Below are 21,538 nucleotides of genomic sequence, written 5' to 3' on the forward strand. Positions count from 1 at the left end.
GTGGGAGATTCTGGGTCTGGGCTGTGGAGTCTGTCTCTGGGAAGTGACCCCGCGGACATCTGCTCTTGTTCTGTCCCTGCATGGTTTGCCTGAAATGAAAATGTGACTGTGAGAGAGAAAGGGAATCTGTAAAAGGATGTGAGCATTGCTGTGCAGTGTGTGTATTGTGCAGCGTGTGCTTGACTAGATGGTGCTAAGGCAGGTGTGGCTACACAGACCCAAGCTATTTTTAAGGTGTGCAGGAGTGTGAGCAGTTTCATCCTTCTCTTTTTCTTTCGTTTTTTTGAGACAGGGTCTCACTCACTATGTAGACAGACTAGCCTGGAACACACAGAGATCCATCTGACTCAGCCTCCTGAGTGCTGGGATAAAAGGCTTGTGCCACTACACCCTGTGAATAGTTAATGACTGCGGTGGTGTGAATATTTGAATGTGTGGTACCCAGTTGGTGAAACAATTTGGGAAGGATTAGGAGGTGTGGCCTTGTTGGAGGAGGTGCGGCGCTGGAGCTGGGCTTTGAGGTCTCCAAAGGCCACTCTAGGCCTAGTGTTTCTCTCTCTGCCCCCTGCTTGTGGATCAAATGTAAGCTTTCATTTGATCATGTCTGTCTGCTCCCTGCCATGATGGTCATGGACTCACCCTCTGAAACTGTAAGCGAGCTTCCAGTTAAATGCTTTCTTATGTAAGTTGACTTGGTCATGGTGTCTCTTCGGAGCAGTAGAACAATGATCTAAAGATCTAAGACAATGATTTAAAACAAAGAACTTCCGTCAGCTTAGAAATGCCCTGCGTATACTGCTAGGAGCACCAGGAACTGTGGTAAAATATTATTTTAACGTGTGTTACTTTTGTTTATGTTGAATTTGCTTAGCTCTGTGAAGCTGTGTTACTGGGCCTGTGTAAAACATCTGATGGTCTAATAAAGAACTCAACGGCCAATGGTGAGGCAGGAGAAAGGATAGGTGGGGCTGGCAGGCAGAGAATATATAGAAGGAGAAATCTGGGCGGTAGAAGGAATGAGAGGAAGGAGGACTTCAGGGGTCAGCTACCTAGCCACCCAGCTACACAATGGGAGCTGGGTGTCAGGCTCCCAGAAGATCAGAAACACCAACAGGGAACTCCCTGCACTTACTGATAAGAGCAGCTTGCCTGACAAGAAAGTCTACATAATAATGAGAACATCTGCTGTGGTCAGGAGCCAGGAGAAACCTGACCAGGTCAGCATATGATAAAAACATCTGCTGGCATGTCTTGGCCCTGGGACTACAAACATAGATAAAAATTTCCATCTTCTCTCTGCCCTCTAAAACCCCAAGCCCCCTGCGCCTGGGCAGTCTGTACTTCTGCAGTAAGGGCAGTGGGCTTCTGTTGAGCTCGCTCTCCTTTCTTTTAATTTGAAATTGCCTATGTCAATCCTCATCTAATCCCCCCCCCCCTTTAGATAGGGTCTTACTGGCTGGCCTGGAACTCACAGAGCTCTAACTGCCTCTGCCTCCCAGGTGAACTGTGATTAAGCATGCGCCACCACATCTTGAGGTTTTGTTTTCTTCTTGGAGTACCAACACAGGACCTTCCAAGTGCTCTATCACTGAGCCACACCCCAGCCCCTCACTGGGGGATTCTAGGCAGGGGCTCTACTACTGAGCCACACCCTAGCCCCTCACTGGGGGATTCTAGGCAGGGGCTCTACCACTGAGACACACCCCAGCCCCTCACTGGGGGATTCTAGGCAGGGCTCCACCACTGAGCCACACCCCAGCCCCTCACCGGGGGATTCTAGGCAGGGGCGCTACAGTTGAGGCACACCTCTAGCCTGGCTGCTAGGGTTAAATGAGGAACAAGCTTTACCCCTTAAGGGTGTCCCCAACAGCAGGCAGGTTGCTCACTGATACCCATCATTTTCATTTTAGTGTGTCAGTTGTCTGAGTCTGGATCCCACAGGTCTACCAGGGTGCAGGGCCTCCCATGTTCTGTGAGCCTCTGAGAAAGGAAGAAACTGATGGAGGGCAGTGGCCTCTGTTATCACACTCTGGAGGCCTGGGCAAGGGGATCTGGCTTTTCTGCCTGGGTTCTCACACTAGAAATACTAAATATTTACACTTGCTCCCGGGCTCGGGGGATGGGTGATTTCCAAGCCTTCTGTCCCTCCAGCCTTCTCTATCCAGACGGCTCAGAGGCCCTCCCAATGCCTCCGGTCTCCCTCAGATTTGCTGGGCTTGCTGCAAACCTCACTGGAGTCAGCATCTGGGGCGTGAGAGGTGAGAGTGGGGTAGAAGAGGCGTTGGTAGCTGTTTGTCTAGACCCCTGGTCTTGATCTGGCTATGGGGGTGTGTGCCCCCAGGCTTGCTTAACCCCCGGCTTGCCCGAGAAGGCAGCCAATTTGCCAGAGACGGCCCTGCCCAGTGCTTGGGAGCTCCTGCAGGATGAGGGGTTGCTGTAGATGACCACCCAGTCTAGCGCAGAGAGCTCCATGGTTTCCCTTGCTTCAGGGCAGAGTCCTCTGGCTCGGGGCTCCCTCGTCTTCCCGCTCCCTCATCTTCCCTTCCATGCCACCCTCACAGGCCTTCTTGCTATTTGTTCTTTTCGGTACATCTGAAAGGAGATCCAACCCCACGACCTTTGCATTCATGCTTCCTTCTGAGCAGGGGCAAGTGTGTGACACTGAGTGTTGGGAGTGGTGGCATGGGACCCGGATGTGGGCTCTGCAGGGCAGGAATGGGGAGCCATGAATATTAATCTGGCTGAAGACACTGTGTGGAGCGTGGTATAGTGGCACACACCGGCCACCTGGCGATGGAGAGGCTCGGGCAGTAGGATCCCAAATTCGGAACTGGCCTAGATTACATAGTGATACCATGTCTCAAGTTAGAGATGAGCGGCCCAGCATGAGCGAGGCCTAGGGTTCCATCACACACACACACACACACACACACACACACACACACACACACGTTTTCTCCCGGCCGGAACCGGGGATGGCGAGGGATTCTGGGTGTACACAGACGCTGCTTGCTGGATCAGCTGTGATAAGAGGAGACTGTGCGCTGCCAGCTGATCCAGAGCACCACCGTGGGAGGTGAGGCTCGGGGGTCAAGACTTCACGGTCCTCCTCGGTTCCTGGGAGCTTTGGGACCGCTCTGGGCTAAAACAGTCGCCTCCTCCCTCTCCGCCGCAGGTGACCATGGCGAATGCTGGGCTGCGCACGCTGCAGCTGCTGCTCCTGCTGAGCGCTTGGCGGGCACGTGGAGGCGCCGCGCGATGCCGCGTCACGCTGGTGCTGTCCCCGCAGAAGGCGGCGGGCGCAGGCTGCTGGAGCTCCGACACCTCCCACGACGGCGAGCTGCACGCGCTGCGCATGCGCGTGGGCCGCCACGAGGAGCTGCTGCGCGCGCTGCAAAGGTGCGCGGCCGAGGGAGGCGGGCTCGCGGGCGAGGTGCGCGCGCTGCGTGAGCGCAGCCGCAGCCTGGACGCGCGCCTGGGTCAGCTGCGCGCGCAACTGCAGCCGGAGGCGGGGGCGGAGCCCGGCCCGGGGGCGGAGCCGGCCCGGGGGCGGAGCCTGCTGCGGCGCTCAGTCTGCTCGCCGAGCGCGCGCTGCACGCCGAGGCCGAGGCGCGCCGCATGGCAGCGCGCCTGCAGCAGCTGGACGCGCAGCTCCGCGAGCATGCGCAGCTCGTCAGCCAGCATAGCCGCCTCCTGGGCCGCCTGCAGCGCGCGTGCGCGGACCCGGACCGGGGCCAGCAGCAGGTACAGCAGCAGGGCGAGCGCAGGTCCTCAGTCCGAAACGGTGCCTGCGGCGCCACCCACTGCTCATCCGGGTGAACGGCTGGGGAGAGCCTCATCCGCTGCACAGAAGAGCATTCACAGGCGCCGCCGGGGCTCACGCTCACATCGCCATACACAAGGACAGCATATTCTTTTTTTGTTTTCTTTTGTTTTTTGTTTTTCCGCGGCAGGGCTTCTCTGCACAGCCCTCCCTGTCTGTTCTGGAACTCGCTCTGTAGACCAGGCTGGCCTCGAACTCACAGTGATCCATCTGCCTCTGCCTCTGGAGTGCTGGGACCAAAGGTGTGCGCCACCACCGTCCAGCTTTATATATATATTTGGTTTTATGATCTTATTTTTAAAGATTTTCATCTTAATGTGTGTGGGTATTTTGCCTGCATGTATGTCTGTGCACCGTGTGTTTGTGCAGTGTCTAGATAGGCCAGAATCGATCTGGTACTGGCTGTCAGCCACCATGTGGGTGCTGGGAATTGAACCTGGGTCCTCTGGAAGAGCAACCAGTGCCCTTAACTGCTGAGCCAGCTCTCCAGCCCCTAAGACAATATATTCTTGTAACTACACGAGGCTTCTGAACTTTGGGCTATTTCTGTCACCAGCCTCTAATTTCTTTTTCAACTGAGACAGGGCCTCATGTAGCCCAGGATGGGTTCTAACCCCTTGTGTAGCTGAGGATGACCTTGACCCTCATGCTTGCCTCCGAAGTGCTGGGATGACGGACATTTGACAGCAGGCTGGCTTGGGCTGTTTTTTCATTCCTGTTGGTTTTGGTGTCCCTGAGGCCTCCTGCATGTGAGGCGACTGCTGTACAGCTGAGCCACACCCCTAGTGTTGGCCCTGAATTTTGGATTAGTGATGGTTCTGCAGATTTTCCCACATCGTCCAAGGCCCATGTGCCCCCAGTCAGCAGATAGGTGCAATGAAGCTTCGATCAGCAGCAGAGTGGAATGGGCGCGGCTCTCTGAGTTCAAAAGCACAGAGTACGGCAAGCATGGGACACACACCCGTGATCCCCAAGACGCAGAGGCTGGAGGAGGGTCGTGGCAAGTTCCAGGCCAGGCAGTTGGAGTGAGACCCTTTCTGGAACACACGCGCGCACACACACACACACACACACACACACACACGCACACGCACACGCACACGCACACACACACGGCAGGGCTGGGGAGCAGTTCAGAAGCTGCTTGCTGTGCGAACGTGAGCGCCTGAGCTCCAGTCTCCAGCACCACGCGAAGCCTGCGTGTGCTCCAGTGCTGTGGGCGGCCGAGGGTTACTGGGCTTGCTGGCTGCCAGGCCAGCTCAAAGGAACAGGGAGAGCGATAGCGCAGGGAACCGAACACCCTCCTCTGCCCTCCATGCTTCACGTGTGCACCCCACCAACAACCCCCACCCCCACCCCGAGTTAGGCTTTGGTAGGGTGGGTGGTAAAGCTGAGGTGTTGCCCTGCCTGATTTTCTGTTTATCTGGTGGGAGATTTGGTCTACTGACCCTGACTGTCCCCTAAGCACGCGACCCCCCCCCCCGTGCCAGGGGCGCCTGGCCGCCCCAGCTGAGGGGTTAATGTATGTCCGTCTGACTGTACGGCCCCAGGTCCTGCCACTGCCTCTGGTGCCGTTGGTTCCTCTGAGTCTTGTGGGCAGTGCCCAGAACAGCAGCAGGAACCTGGACCAAACTCCAGAGCACCAGAGAGACCAGAGCTTGAGGCGGCCGGAGCCCCCGTCTCCTCCCCTACCTACTGGGCACCTTGCTGTTCCCACCAGGCCAGTGGGTAAGTCCAGACAGGCCCGTCAGGGTGTGTGTGAGGGATGGCCACCCAGGGGTTCCAGTGCCATGTGGGTAGAGGGAAATACTAGTTAGGATTTGGCTCACGGCGTGGGGACCAGAGGAAATGATGCTCTTATTCTAATGAGGGACAAGAAAGGACTATTAGTCTGTGGAAAGAACAGCCTGGAGGTGTGGTTCACTGGTAGAGCACCAAGGTCTTCAGTTGCCTCCTAACAGTACAGAAACAAAACAAGATCGATCCTCTTTTTTTAAAAAAATATTTTCTTTTTTTATATTCATTGGTGTTTTGCCTACATGTATGTCTGTGCGAGGGTGTCGGATCTTGGAGTCACATACTGTTGTTAGCTGCCATGTGGGTGCTGGGAATTGAACTTGGGTCCTCTGGAAGAGCAGCCAGTGCTCTTAACCACTGAGCCATCTCTCCAGCCCTGGCCAGCCCTCTTAATATAGTGTGAAATAGGAAGAAGAGAAAATAGACATGAGGTACTCTCATTTTGATGAGGGCATGAGAGATCAGGACTGCTGCTTTGGTGAGAAGTTGGCTCAAGGGACTGGTAAGGAAGGGGCTCTCCTCAGGTGGAGACAGAAGATGGCTTTTATTTGGGTAAGGGGGCTGCTGAGAACTGGGACTCTGATCCAGGAAGGGCCTGCCTGGCTTAGGCTGTACCTTGCCGCAGGCCCATGGAGGGACTGTGCAGAGGCTCACGGGGCAGGTCACAGGCAGAGCGGAGTGTATGAGCTGCGGTGGGCCGGCGGGTGGTATCCGTGTGGTGTGAACAGCAGCAGGAGGGTGGAGGCTGGACCGTCATCCAGCGGCGGCAGGACGGCTCCGTCAATTTCTTCACCAACTGGCAGCACTACAAGGTGGGTGCTTGTGGCAGGGTGGCAAGGGTGATGGAGACCGGCCAGGCAGGGAGGCCACCCGTCCTGACCGCCTCCCATCCTCCTGACCGCCTCTCATCCTCCTGACCGCCTCTTCCTCCTTGCCCTGACAGGCGGGCTTTGGACGGCCAGATGGGGAATACTGGCTGGGCTTGGAACCCATGCATCAGGTGACCAGCCGTGGGGACCATGAGCTGCTGATCCTCCTGGAGGACTGGGGGGGCCGTGGGGCACGTGCCCACTATGACAGCTTCTCCTTGGAACCCGAGAGTGACCACTACCGCCTGCGGCTTGGACAGTACCATGGTGATGCTGGAGATTCTCTCTCCTGGCACAACGACAAACCTTTCAGCACTGTGGACAGGGACCGAGACTCCTATTCTGGTAAGAGCTTTTATTTTGGTGGGAGGGCAGGAAGGTGGGACTGCTAATCTGGTCAGGGTGAAAAGCAGTCAAGTTTTCCCTTCTGGGAGGAGGAGATGTCCTGGGCAGTCGAGAGCACAAACTATTCCTCTTGGGTTCCGTTCTCAGCACCCACACTGGGTAGCTCTAGCCCCAGGGGATCTGATAGTTCTAGCCTCTGTGGGCACCTACACTAAAACATGTAAAGTTTCCCTTCTGGTGAGCTGGGTGTGGGGCACAGGCCTGCAATCCCAGCTCTAGGAGATGGAGGCCAGAGGGGTAGGAATTCCAGGTCATCCTTGGGATAGCAAGTTTAAGGTCAGCCTTGGCTACAGGACACCGTCTCAGAAAGAGATCCCCTAAGTAAGTATTTTGGCATAAGGAGGCTTCTATGTTAGAGAACTAGGGTGGGGGGAGGGAGCCCCGATTTCTCTCTGATGACTAAGACCTAAGTACCCTGCACTGTGAGAGGACTGAGAGCGGAAGCTAAGCTTCTTCTGGTGGGGGACAGAGCTGGGCACCCCGCAGTCTAAAGTGCAGAGCTATATCCCCGCCCACGTTTGTTTGTTTTTGAGATAGGATCTCACAGTGGAGCCCAGGCTGGTCTGAAACTCCAGACCTTCTTCCTTCTGTAAGCCTCCCACATACTGAGATTAGAGGTGTGTGCCAGTCCACCTGGAATAAACCGTCTAGAAAGGAAATTGAAGCCCCCCCCCCACCTCCCAAAGGAATGAATGATAGATTGCTACTTTGCCGAAAATATGGGAAAGTCATGCCTCTTACTTTGGTAAGGAGATAGGGAATTAAGGCCATTACTCTGAAGAAGAAAAGTGAGAAGCCAGAGCTTTTATTTTGGTGAGGAGATGGAGGATTAGGGCTTCTATTCAGTAAGACAGGGAAGGTTGAGGGTGCCTGCAAAAGCTTTGCACGAAGTAGTGCTGGTAAAGACTTTTATTTTGGTGGGAACACAAACTCTGTCTCTGCCCTCAGGTAACTGTGCCCTGTACCATCGTGGGGGCTGGTGGTACCACGCCTGTGCCCACTCCAACCTCAATGGTGTGTGGTATCATGGAGGTCACTACCGGAGCCGCTACCAGGACGGGGTCTACTGGGCCGAGTTCCGCGGTGGGGCGTACTCTCTGAAGAAGGCTGTTATGCTGACCCGGCTTGTGCGGTTGTGACTGTCCCATGAGTGCCCCCAAGGGCCTCTCTGTCTCCTTGAGCTGGTTTCTTATAGCAACACGAGGCGTCCACACACCATGTCTGTCGTTCCTGTGTCTGTCTGGCCAGGGTCACTCTCGGGGCCCACCATCCTCCTCCTCCTCTTCCTCCTCCTCTTCCTCCTTCAGGTCTTCCAGGATGAGATGGTCCAGGTCATCCAGGAGGCCACCCTGGCTCAGGCACGTGGCCACTGTGGAGCCACTGCTGATGTGGGGGTTACTGGGGTGCAGCACTCTGGGAGGTGGTTCTGCTTCCGGCTCTTGGGGTGGGCACAGGAAGTCCCAGGCACATGGGGCTCTAGGGGAAGGAGAATCGCTGAGGTGTGAGACTCTGGAGGTAAGAGGGGTCTGGGGCTCTGCATGGACCCCTGGAGCCAAATGACACAGAGGTCCGAGGTCATAACATTTACAGGTGTTCAAACTCTTCAGGGAGGTGGGAACTTGGCCCCAGAAACAGACTCCCGGGTCATGGGGGCTGTGGGACTAGCAGGCTGGATGCTGTGGAGCTGCTGGAAACCCCGTGGGAGGAGTGGGGGAGCTCTCGGGAGCCATGGAGGACTCATGGAAGGAGGGAGCAGGCAGGGGTCAGGAGGTACAGAATGGAGGGCGTACACCAGGGCCTCACCTCTCCGATTGTAGCAATCCGCAGCTGAGCAGGAGTGGGTGTGGGTGCTGCGCCGATCCAGGTCGCGGTCCCAGCGTGGGGGCAGGATCCGAGTGGGATACACAGGGAAGCCGCACCCATAGCAGGGTGATGGGGACCCCATCTGTGCCCAGCCCCTGGGGGCCAGCAGGGCTGTGAGGGGCTGAGGGGGCAGCTGGGCCCCAGGGTTACAGGAGGAGGGGCTGGGCTGGGGCTGGGCTGAGGGTGGGCTGGGGTGGGACAGGGGGCCCTCACCGGAAGTTGTGCCGACACTTCGGGCAGTGGAACTCGGCCAGACCCCACATCTTGTCGCCTGGCACTGGCTCATAACGCTTCCGACACTTACGACACCTGGACACCTGAGAAGGCAGAGAAGGGCCAAGAGCTGTCAGGGCTGAGACAGGGTCTCACGTGGCCCGGGCTAGCTTTGAACTCCTGATCCTCCTGCCTCCACCCCTCAAGTGCTGGGACGACAGGCCTGCATCACTGCGCCTGGTGTATGGTGCTGGCGATGGAACCCAGGGCTTCGTGAACGCCATGCTAGCTGCACCGCTGCACCGACGAAGCCACAGTCCCAGCTCTTATCAGAAGCACACTAATTATCAGAGCAGGCAGTCAAGCTGGGCGTGGTGGCGCACGCCTTTAATCCTAGCACTTGGGTGGAGGCAGGTGGATCATTGAGTTCCAGGCCAGCCAGACTACACCGAGAGACCCTGTCTAAAGAAAAAGAAGAAAGAGCTTAGGAAATCAGCTTCCCGTTTGGTTTCTGCCCCAGTGGTTGAAGCCAAGGGGTTGACTTCTCAAGTTCAAGGATGCATGACTCCAGCTGGATACAGAAGTTGGGCTTGTCTAGCAGGTATGAAGCCCCTGGTTATGACCCCAGCCCCACATGAACCAGGTGTGGAGGCAGGAGGATGAGGAGTTCAAGGCTATCCTCAGCTACATACTGAGTCGGAGGCCAGCTTGGGCTACATGAGACCCTCTCAAAAAACAAAAGAAGGGGCTGGGGAGATGGATCAATGGTTAAGAGCATCTGTTATTCCTGCAGAGGACCCAGGTTCAGTTCCCAGCACCGTGGCACTGTGATGCACTGACATGCATGTGTCACTGACATGCATGTGTCACTGACATGCATGTGAGCAAAATGCTAATATGCATAAAATAAACCTAAAAACTAAAAACTAAACACAAAAGGGTGGCATGATGGCTCAGTAGGTAAGGTGCCTCCTGTGCTCATGGGACTGAGTTCAAATCCATAGCACCCATGTAAGAGCCAGGCATGGCTAATGCACCCCAACCCCAGTGCTGGGGAGGCTGAGACAGGAGGCTTCTTGGGTCATGCTGGTCAACCCCTTAACTGAAGTGGTGCCCCAGGGTTCAGTGAGAGACCCTGTCGCAAAAAAATAAGATGGAGCACAACTGAGAAAGACACCATCACCAAACTGTGGCCTCCACATGTGCGTGGGCACACACACACACACACACACACACACACAGACAAACATGCACCACACCACACACAGCACACATACACACACACAGTTGATGACCTTCAGTCAGAACATAATTTCTGGACACAGAGATCAGGAGTGAAGTACAGGAAGGAATCAAGGTAAGTCCGGGTAGCACCTCCTTCCTCTGGGGCACACGGCGCCACCACACGTGGTCACAGGAGGAGCAGGCAAACTGTCGGTCCACGGCGGGGATGAGGTCGTCTTGGGCTCTTTGGAACATTCGAAGATTGGCTTGTGTCAGGGGCAACAGGGAGGTGGCCACTGCCTGCAACATGGATGAATGGGGACAAAACAGGGTCACCTCTGCCCCTGGAGCATGGTGATGGAGATGGAGCACGATGAACATCCTCACTGCTGCACCAGGCACAGGTTCCCACCCCGCACCTCCTCCCCTGTCCACACCCCGCCTCATCCCAGCCACCAGCGCACCTGGATATCTTGGTCTTGCTTCATGTCCTCGGGTGGGTCCTGAGGGGAGACATGGAAGGGGGGTGCGGAAACTGGAAAGGCTCTCGGGGTGCTATACCGTGTTAACGGGGGCCAGGCCCCTGCGTGGTGCCCCTGGACTGGAGACAGGACCCCAGCTCTATACAGGGGCAGCGGAGACGAAACACTGCCTGTGTCGAGAGCTTTCCAGCTAACCACTAGAGCTGGGTCGAGTGGCTCACGCCAGCCATTCAAGTTACTTGGGAGGGTAAGGCAGGAGGATCACCAGTAATAGAAGGCTGGGGGCTGGCTCAGCATTGGAGCTCTGCCTACAATGCACCAAGTTCCAAGTTCAATCCCTAGTACTGTAAAAATAGACAAAAGCACAACAATGTCTCAAATATCCTTAAGAAGGGAATACTTTTGCTATTCTCATTTCCCAGATGGCCCGGAATCTGAAATCATTCAGTGATCGTGGCCCATGGGACCCAGAGCCCTGTATGACCTCTCGATCTGCAGAGGCCACAAATGTGACACCGGCCTCTGATGCCAGGTGGCTTTAAAGATTAAAAACTTTTTAAATGTGGATGCGTGTCTCCCTGTGTACATGCACACAAGTGCAGTGCCCACGGAAGCCAGACGATGGTGTCAGATCCCCTGGAACTGGAGAGGCTGTGAGCTGTCCATGTGGGTGCTGGGGATGGAACTAGAGTCCCCTGGGAGAGCTGCCAGTGCTCTTAACAGCTGGGCCATCTCTTAGCTCCTTGGCCACACGGCTTTAAAAGGCTCTGGGTTTGGGGGCTGCAGTCAGCTGGCTGCTCTATTGCTCCCAGATGGGGGCGGTGGGCACGGCCCTCTCTCTTCCTGGGTCCTCACAGAGGGGCCTCTCCGAGCCCAGCTTCATTACAACTGGCTAGAGTTTGAATCCCTGAAGCCAAATGCTGGTCCCCAGAACCTGGTGAATGTCGTGGCTCTGAGCTGTTCTTGTGTAATAGGATTACCTCCTGGGACCAGGAGAAAAAGGTATGAAACGAACCAAGGCCTGGAGGTCTGCCCCTCAGGCACTCTCCATGAAGGCGACTTCCTTCTATTATTATTATTATTATTATTATTATTATTATTATTATGTCATATCGTTTATAGACCTAAACCTGAAGAATACGATCCGTCAGATTTTTGTAGGTTTCCAGCATGGCGGTACATGCCTTTGATTCCCAGCACTTGGGAGGTAGGTGCAGGTGGATCTCTGTGAGTTCAAAGCCAACGTGGTCTATAAAGTGAGTTTCAGGACAGTCCAGGGCTACACAGTGAGACTGCGTCTCAAACAAAATAAAACTCTGGTATGTTTTTGAAGCAAGTTCAACACATAGGGTACCAGTCACAGAAGCGACTGCATGAATTCAGTTGTCCATTCATCCCGTCTCCTCCACCTGGACGCTTTCCTCCCCATCCCAGCCCAGCCTTTCTTCTAGTGCAAGGCAGAGTTCCCTCGAGCCTTCCTCCACAGCCAGGACCTCCTCATGCGACTGTCCTGTCTCCTCCATTTGAGGTAGGCAGCACTTAATGAGCGCCTACTGCTTGCAGGCTGCGCTCACAGCAGTGGTTTGTTCCTTCTGCAGGAGAGAAAAGGGATTCTCCCCTTCCTTTGAGGAGAGAGGGAGGACAGGTTACCTGAGCGTCCAAATCGTTGCTCAACTCCTGTCCATCTTTCTGCTTGACACCTAGTGGGGAGATAGGGGAAGGGCTCTTGGAGCGTGTGTAGGAGTTCCAGGTGGTGGAGAGCCTCCTGTCAAGGGGAGCCGGGGTCGCTAAAGCGACACAGGCTTCTTAAACCACACCCACTCAGTACTCCCCCCTGGGCTGACTCACCATACACGATAGAGCGCCCTACTCCGGTGTGGTCGCTGCCAAACTTCCTCATAAGAGCCCCTGCCTTCTTGGGGGACACTTTTCCATGAAACTTCTCCCGGAGGCGCCTGACGCTCTTCTCCAACTGGGATGGAGGGGGGTGGACTCTGGTGTTGGGGGGCGACGGGGGCGCAGCGCCCGCCCCTTCATTCTCCTGAACTTGACCCAGGCTTCTGGCCTCCTCATCCCCATCCCCCCTCCCTTTAAGCCATTTCCTGGAAAAATCCAAAGTTCTCCAGGCATTGGGGGATGGTGGAGACTGCGGTGAGTCCCAGCCTCCCGGGTGCGAATTTGAGGTCTGGCGGCGTGTACGTGGCGGGATGCAGGCCAGGTTACCCCTTTTCCTTCTGACCTCTGACCCTGCAGCCCCTCTGTGCCCGGGATGGAGGAGGGAGGCTGCCCGGGGGGTCGGGGTGTCCCCGGAGCCCTCCCCGCGCGGCCTGTCGCCGGTGGCGCGGCTGTCCTACCTCCACGCCGTCCTGAGCCATGGTGGCCGGTGCACACCTGGCCGCGCCCGGGTCCGGGCCCCGCAGGGCTGGGTGGCGCCGGCGCGGCTCCGCCTCCCTCGGTCCCCTCTTTCGGTTTCGTTTCTAGGCGAAGCTGGGGACCCCGCGGGGACCCCGCCCCGGCCGTGCGGCTGCGCGTCTGCTCGCGCGCCCCGCGGTGCTCCCGGGCGGTGCTCCCGGGCCTCGGCGCGCGCCTCCCCGCGTCCTGCGCAGCAGCGCGGCCGGGCCGGGGATGCAGCGCGCGGCCTCTGCAGTCGGTCACATGTCCCCACGCTGCGCGGGGTCCGCGTCTTCACGTCCCCCGTGGGGGCGGGGCCGTACAGCGCGGACGTGGGTCCCGGTGCTCCCACGATGCTCCTCCCACTCGGAACCCAAAGCCTTTTAGGACCCTGGGGGCGTTTTTGCTCCGCTCAGAGGCTCCGACCATTTCAGCATCTCTCCTCACTAGCTCCCCTCAGCCTCAGTTTCCTCCTCTGCAAAATGGGCGTGCAAGCCAGGCATGATGATACACACCTGTCACACCAGCATTTGGAAGGTGGGGGCAGGAAGATCAGGAGTTCAAGTCTGTTCTGGCCTACAAGGACTCTGTTTAAAAAAAAAAAAAAAAAAAAAAAAAAAAAAAAAAAAAAAAAAAAAAAAAAAAAAAAAAAAAAAAAAAGGAAAATATACCAGGACAAAACGAAAGAACTTTTGGGGCAAATTTTATGGACTTCTCAAGCAGAGAATGGACCCCAGATTTAAGAGGTCTGGGTTTTTCCAGGGTTCAAATCCCTTCCTTCTGGCGACCCTCTTCTTGACCCTTTTGGTACAGGGGTTGGGTCTTGGGGAAAAAAAAAGAAAGAAAAGAAAAAGAAAGAAAGAAAGAAAAAGTGAAAATGCCTGATGCTTGTTCCTGTCTGCATTGTGGCATTGTTCACAAGAGCCGTGACATGGAGTCAACCTACATGCCCATTAGTAGGTGAATGGATAAAGAAAATGTAGTTTGTACACACCATGGAATATTATTTACCCATAAAAAAGAGGAAGCCTTGTTATTTGCTGTAATAGGGACAAGACTGGCAGACATTATGTCAAGGTGCATAAGCCGTTGGACCTCAGTCAGTACAGACTAAAGAAACTGACCTAGAAGCAGTAGCAGGTGGGAAGGTGGGAGAAGCCACTGGTCAAGGGTTACAGTGTTATAGTTAGAATGCAAGAGTAAATTCCAGTGCGCTGACTACTGTTTCAAAATAGCTAGGAGAGACCTGCAGACTCACGGGAAGAAACATCAAACATCGCTAATACTCCATTTCTATCATTATTCCATGTTCTCAGGTGGTAAATTGTTACACTGTAGCCCCAAAAATGTGCAGTCATGTGCACACCAGAAATAAAAATCAGAGCCAGGCGGTGGTGGCACGCACCTTTAATCCCAGCACTCGGGAGACAGAGGCAGGCGGATCTCTGAGTTCAAGGCCAGCCTGGTCTACAGAGTGAGTTCCAGGACAGCCAGGACTGTCTCACAGAGAAACTCTGTCTCAAAAAACTAAAAAAAGAAAAAGAAAAAAAAGTGGTAAGGAAGGTAGCTACCGACACATTAGTGTAACTGACTCAAAGGTGGCTCTCACTGGCTCCAAGTATTGGCTAATGTGTGTTGTTTATCTGGAGATCCCTAGGCTGCAGTGAGACCTTGTCTGAAAACAAACAGTGGTTCTTTCTGCTTTTCTCATGATCTTTTATTTTTATTATTATTGTTTTTTTTTTTTTTTTTTTTTTTTTTTTTTTTTTTTTTTTTTTTTACAAGACAGAGTTTCTCTGTGTAGCCCTGGCTGTCCTGGAACTCACTCTGTAGCCCAGGCTGGCCTCAAACTCAGAGGTCTGCCTGCTTCTGCCTCTCAAGTGCTGGTACTAAAGTCCTGTGCCACCACTTCCTGGCTGAGTTCATGATCTTTTAAAATTAATTAATTAATTAATTGGTTTTTGGAGACACAGTTTCTCTGTGTAGTTTTGGAGCCTGTCCTGGATCTTGCGCTGTAGCCCAGGCTGGCCTGGAACTCACAGAGATCCGCCTGGCTCTGCCTCCCGAGTGCTGGGATTAAAGGTGTGTACCACCACTGCCCAGGTTTAAAATTTATTTTTATGTATTTATTTTCTTTGATGTAGGGTGTCATGTAGCCCAGGATGGCCTTGAAATCCCTATGTAGCTGAGGATGACCTTGAACTCATGGTCCTACAGCTTCCAGGTCCACAGTGCTGGGATCTCAGGCATGCCTGTCTCACACTGCACATGTCTATCACCTGACTTCTGTGTGGCAAACCGTCATCAGTTTGGAACTAGAACAACTCAATGAGACAAATCCAAATGGTTTTTGAAAATTGCAAGTATCAGTTGGGCAGTGGTGGCGCACGCCTTTCATCCCAGCACTCAGGAGGCAGAGGCAGGCGGATCTCTGTGAGTTTGAGGCCAGCCTGGTCTATAGAGGGAGTTCCAGGACAGCCAGGGCTACATAGAGAGACCCTGTCTTGAAACAAAGAAACAAAGAAACAAACAAAAAACAAAACAAAACAAAAAAGGAAAGAAAAAGCAAGTATGACCCTGATCTTAGGAGGTGAGGAGGGATCTAATTTGTGTCCTCAGAGAACACAATAGGTTTGGGAACCAGACACATGCCAAATGCCCTTAGGAGCACACACATCTGTGCTTTGGAACTGGTCAACTCTGCTCCATCGAACTTTTCCCAGAATGCATCTCCAGGCAGAGATGGAGGAACCTGTTCAGGGCTGTGCTCAGGGGAACTTGGTGAACATGGAAACTACAGGCCGGGACCCAGTGGGTTCCGTGGGGAAAGAACGTGTGTAGCATGGAGCCTGGGTCCCACCCCAGCACTGAACTGGCCTGCTCAGTAAGAATCTTTCACCCTCAGGGAGGACAGGAGGAAGGTGGAGGGATGAGGACCCTGTGGACAATCCTTTAAGCTCCTCATGGATTAGTGTGTGTATTAATGGGTTATTTTATAGCGGGTGAGGTATTTGAATCAGTTGGTCTCTGACTTGTACATGTGGTCTTTTGTTTTGTTTTGTTTTTGAGACAGGGTTTCTCTATGTAGCTCTGGCTGTCCTGGATCTCACTCTGTAGACCAGGCTGGCCTGGAACTCACAGAGATCCGCCTGCCTCTGCCTCCTGAGTGCTGGAATTAAAGGTGTGCACCACCACCGCCACCACCGCCCGCTTGGCTCCTTTTTTCTTTTTAAGGTTGATTAATGGTGTTGTGAGTGTGCCATGACTGTGTGGTGAGTGTGCCATGACTGTGCTGTGAGTGTGCCATGACTGTGCTGTGAGTGTGCCATGACTGACTGTGTTGTGAGTGTGCCATGACTGACTGTGTTGTGAGTGTGCCATGACTGACTGTGTGGTGAGTGTGCCATGACTGACTGTGTTGTGAGTGTGCCATGACTGTGGTGTTGTGAGTCTGTCATGACTGACTGTGTTGTAAGTGTGCCATGATTGACTGTGTCGTGAGTGTGCCATGACTGTGTCATGAGTGTGCCATGACTGTGTTGTGAGTGTGCCATGACTGTGTCGTGAGTGTGACATTGACTGTGTCGTGAGTGTGCCATGACTGTGTCGTGAGTGTGACATTGACTGTGTTGTGAGTGTGCCATGACTGACTGTGTTGTAAGTGTGCCATGATTGACTGTGTCGTGAGTGTGCCATGACTGACTGTGTCATGAGTGTGACACTGACTGTGTTGTGAGTGTGCCATGACTGTGTTGTGAGTGTGCCATGACTGTGTCGTGAGTGTGACACTGACTGTGTTGTGAGTGTGCCATGACTGTGTCGTGAGTGTGACATTGACTGTGTTGTGAGTGTGACATTGACTGTGTTGTGAGTGTGCCATGACTGTGTTGTGAGTGTGCCATGACTGTGTTGTGAGTGTGACATTGACTGTGTCGTGAGTGTGCCATGACTGTGGTGTTGTGAGTGTGACATTGACTGTGTTGTGAGTGTGACACTGACTGTGTTGTGAGTGTGCCATGACTGTGTTGTGAGTGTGCCATGACTGTGTTGTTGTGAGTGTGACATTGACTGTGTCGTGAGTGTGACATGACTGACTGTGGTGTTGTGAGTGTGCCATGACTGTGTCGTGAGTGTGCCATGGCAGGAGTGTGGGAGTCAGGGACACTTGGGGTGCAGGGATTGACTGTAGGTGTCAGGCTTGCCAACAGAGGTCTTAGCGGCTGGGCCGTCTTGCCAGCCTCTCAGGTGTTCTTGTCTCTCACCATGTGATGCCCTGGCTGCCGGGGAACCAGCCAGCAGAGAGTCCATCACCAGACGGGCACCTGATCTCTGACCTTGGACCAGAACTCCCATGCCAAAATAAATCTGTGGTCTTTTGAACTTAGCCAGTCTCTGCCAGTGAGTTATCATCAGCACAAAGCACACAGGGCACCCAGTCAGAGAGTCAGAAAATCGTGTGTGTGTGTGTGTGTGTGTGTGTGTGTGTGTGTGTGTGTGTGGCCTCCCTTTTTTTTTTTTAAGGGCTGGGTATAAATCCAGGACCTCACACAGGCTACATAGGTACACTACCACTGAGCCACACCCCAGCCCCTCCCTGGGGATTCTAGACAGGGGCTCTACCACTGAGCCACACCCCAGCCCTAGATTTTAAAAGGAGAAGTCTTTGAAGCGGTGATCTTCAGAGTCCCACTGACGAAATGGTTCAAGCTCTGCTATGGGCCGAGGAGTGTACCTGGCAGAGAGGCAGTGAGTGCAAAGGTCTTGTGGTTGAAATCAATATGGGTGTTGGAAGGACACAAAGGAGGCCTGGTAAGTCCAGATGGTGTGAGGCAGTGGTGGGTGACAGGTGTCATGCATGACACCCATTGAAAACTGGGGCAGAGGGGAATGTCTGCACTGGGTGGTACAGGCTGCGTTCTTTATTTAAGGTCAAGCCAACTGCCCAGGCCTCCTTGGAGATCCCTCCTCCCTCCCTGTCTCAGGACAGTATTAGAGTCTGGCCTGGGTGGAGACCTAGTACTTCAGCTGGTTTGGTTCAGTCACTTTGGCCGAGGGACCACGCCTAGGAAGGTGGGCTCACCTTAAGCCATGCTAGAGAGATGGGCGGGACAATTAGTCCTTTGATGAGATGCTGTGCTTTTCCTTCCCAGGAGCCCCTCCCCTACTGCTGAAAGAAGCTTATAGACAGCAGCCACGTAGGGTCCTAAGTCTGCCCTCTTGTGGCATTTTGGGTGAGATTGGCTCCATAGGCGCCCATATTTGCGGGTTTGGTTCCCAGTGGGCTATTGGGAAGGATTAGGGGGTGTGACCTTGTTGGAGGAGGTGTGTCACTGGGGGTGGGCTTTGAGGTTTTCAAAAGCCCAGTGTTGTTCTCTGTCTTCTCCAGAACCATGCTTACCGGCATACCGCCTTCCTCGCCACCACGATGATAATGGACTAAGTCTCTGAAACTGTAAGGCAGCCCGAATGAAATGATTGCTCTCATAAGAGTTGCCGTGGTCAAGGTGTCTCCTCACAGCAAGAGAATAGTGATCAAGACACATTTTTCTAAACTCTTCCCCAAAGTGTAAGTTTTCTTCTATGTCTTTTCTAAACATGCTTTCCTGAACCTTGGGGTTTCCCCTCAACATTTCAGCTTCCTTGTTTTCTCTGAAGTGCCTCACCCCCCCGCCCCCCCATGTGTCTGACCGTCAGCACCAGCATCTCCCCTTCTCTCCTCCAGTCTCCTCCTCGGGCCGTAACTGTCCTGTGCTTCCACTTGAGTGTTCTTTTTTTTTTTTTTTTTTTTTTCTTTTTCAAGACAGAGTTTCTCTATGTATAGCCCTGGGTGTCCTGGACTCAGTCTGTAGACCAGGCTGGCCTCAAACTCACTGAGATCCACCTGCCTCTGCCTCCCTTGTGCTAGGATTAAATGTGTGCACCACCACTGCCCAGCTCTTAAATTCTTTTATTAAAGAGACTAACAGCCCCCAAGGGGGACCCAGTTTCTTCTGTCTTCGCAGCCATGGTGGTCACATGTCTGAGCTGGTCCACAGTGCCTTCTGTCCCGCATCCTCTTTGTTGGCCAATGCATGAGGAATATCTCCTTGCCTCAGAAGTAAATGTACCTGTGGGTGGCAGGCAGGGAGACGGGAGAACAGGCGAGGAGAGCCTGCTGCCCCTCCCCTCTTCGACCGTCTGTCCTGCTCCCCTGACGGTAGGAATCTCAGTCTGGGGGCTGGGGTGGTCACTCTCTCAGTAAAGGGCTTGTCAAGCAGGCATGGAGACTGCAGGGCTCCGTCCCCACAACCCACACGAAAGCCAGGTGGGCACGACAGCTGCCTTGAATCTCATCACTCAGGAGGCAGGGGTGGGATCCTGGGGACGTTGGCCAGCTGGACTAGCCAGGACCAATGAGCTCTGGGTTAAGTGAAAGGCCCCACCTCCAAGTACAGGTGGAGAGGCATCAACCTCTGGCCTCCAAAGGCACAGGTACTCCCCCCTCCATGGATCCACACACATGTGAACACACAAGCATACAAGAAACTCATCATGGAGTGTGTCCACTACAAGGTCTCTTTGGTCTCCCAGCTACTGGCCCCTATGGCTAGAGATTTGGGGGAAATGCCCCCTTTCCTGTTCACTGCCCTCTGTGGGATAACTGAGTCCTAACACATACACACCATCTCCACAAGCATGAGAGACCCTGGAGTTGTCCAGTGTGCAGCCTGTGCCTCCATTCTAGGCAGAACTGGCACCCGGGCCAGTGGCTGACAGGTCTGGTACAGACTGGAACTGAGGGCCGGGCTGGGGAAAGGAAGGGTCCTCACCAAGAGCCCTTTACACACTGGGATTGGATTTCCCATTGATGTCTGGCCCATGATGAGGTATGATTCCTGTTCTTGCAATCCTAGGGAGCCCTGGCAGGTGGCATGAGTGACGAATTTCTTCTCGTGGTGTGGTGTGACAGGGTCTACTCCTGGAAAGGACACAGTGCTGCCATGGACCTCCCCACACAGGGACTTCCACTCCTAGGGTAGGGTGCACCCCCTTTTCTTGTCATGTGGGACCTTGAGGACGGCTTGGAGTTGCATCATGTAGAGATGTAGGGGTTCAAGGCGGAGGCCTGCACAGCCTCCAGCTTGACCCTGTGCTCTAGGGGAAGGCACAGAGTGGCGGATGGTATTGCTGTCTGTCTGGCCAGTGGGTGGGAGCCCCCTGTTCATACCACCCACCCGCACTCACCAAAGTGAGCTCCTGCCTCACACGCAGCCACCTGGAGTTCCTCCTGCCATCTGCTGTCCTCCTTCCTCAGGGAGGCACTCAGTCCTGCAAGGTCGGGTGGAGGCTGCTCTGATGCTGGAGTGGCTGGAGGTCATTCTCCACACCTCTGCGTCTGCTCTCCACCTCTCCAACCACTGGGCTTCTCGGATCTTTGGGTCTGGCCATTGCTGTGCAGGGCTTCTTTTTGACCTCATGTAGCATAGGCTGGCTTTGAACTCACTATGTAGCTGAGGATGACCTTGAGTTTCTGACTCTTTTGCTCTACCTCTGAGCGCTAGGGTGACGGGGTGCACCACCTATCCCATCCTGTTTATTTGGTGCTGGGGTGTAACCTGGGGTTCTCTGCATGCTAGACAGTGCTCTACCAACCCCAACCCCACCCCTTTCTCTCCTGATGGGCTGCGAGCCTTGCTTAGAACTGTGTCCTTCACTTCCAGGACAGAGCCTTGTGTTCAGTAGGTGCTTAATACATGCTTGTTTTGGGCTTAGACTTGGGCAAGGAAGAAGAATATAGAGAGGCCATTGAGACACTTCAGTGGGTAAAGTCACTTGTAGCAAGGTTGGCAAGATGGCTTTGAGTGATGGAACCCAGTGAAGGTGGAGGAAGAGACCCGACTCCAGAGTTGTCCTCCGACATACAACACACCATCCAGGTGTGTGTGCCCCTCATCACACACACACACACACACACACACACACACACACACACACACACACACACCAAGAATGACACCACTGCTGAAGATGAGAGAACTGGGCAGGGCCGTGGGCTCTGGAGGTCGTTCTGAGGTACTCATGAGAGAAGTGAGGAAGAGAGGGAGTCGTGAGGATCTGGAGGGGAACAAGCCTGGAGGACAGAAGAGCAAATGTGCTAAGGCAGGGGTTTGTGCTGCAGAAGAGGTAGAGCTGTTGGAGCAGGAGCCTTGAGGCATGCTGGTTGAGATGGAGTGAGCAGGTGAGGGCGCAGGTGTGGACTCTGGGTAGGCCAGCTGTGATGGAGTGAGCAGGTGAGGACCAGGTGTGGACTCAGGTATGCCAGCTGTGATGGAGTGAGCAGGGTGAGGACCCAGGTGTGGACTCTGGGTATGCCAGCTGTGATGGAGTGAGCAGGTGTGGGACTCAGGTATGCCAGCTGTGATGGAGTGAGCAGGTGAGGACCAGGTGTGGACTCAGGTATGCCAGCTGTGATGGAGTGAGCAGGGTGAGGA

At 54.3% G+C, this 21,538-nt stretch overlaps 2 protein-coding genes across 2 annotated transcripts; one reads left to right on the plus strand and one right to left on the minus strand.

Moving 5' to 3' along the window:
• The first annotated feature begins 1,757 nt into the window (after positions 1-1,757).
• Angptl6 (angiopoietin like 6) lies at positions 1,758-8,119 on the plus strand. The gene is given in 8 exon segments (XM_028872423.2): positions 1,758-2,258; positions 3,176-3,538; positions 3,541-3,744; positions 5,374-5,551; positions 6,246-6,311; positions 6,314-6,432; positions 6,564-6,834; positions 7,843-8,119. Coding segments are annotated over 7 exon segments (1,386 nt in total). The 5' UTR covers positions 1,758-2,258; positions 3,176-3,181; the 3' UTR covers positions 8,034-8,119.
• On the minus strand, positions 7,671-13,350 carry Shfl (shiftless antiviral inhibitor of ribosomal frameshifting). Its single transcript, XM_028872424.2, is given in 9 exon segments — positions 7,671-8,308; positions 8,311-8,370; positions 8,698-8,852; positions 8,971-9,074; positions 10,345-10,494; positions 10,659-10,697; positions 12,327-12,376; positions 12,525-12,648; positions 13,031-13,350. Coding segments are annotated over 9 exon segments (867 nt in total). The 5' UTR covers positions 13,052-13,350; the 3' UTR covers positions 7,671-8,144.
• Positions 13,351-21,538: the final 8,188 nt, after the last annotated feature.

This window comes from Peromyscus leucopus, chromosome 7, assembly GCF_004664715.2.
Source record: "Peromyscus leucopus breed LL Stock chromosome 7, UCI_PerLeu_2.1, whole genome shotgun sequence".
NCBI lineage: Eukaryota > Metazoa > Chordata > Mammalia > Rodentia > Cricetidae > Peromyscus > Peromyscus leucopus.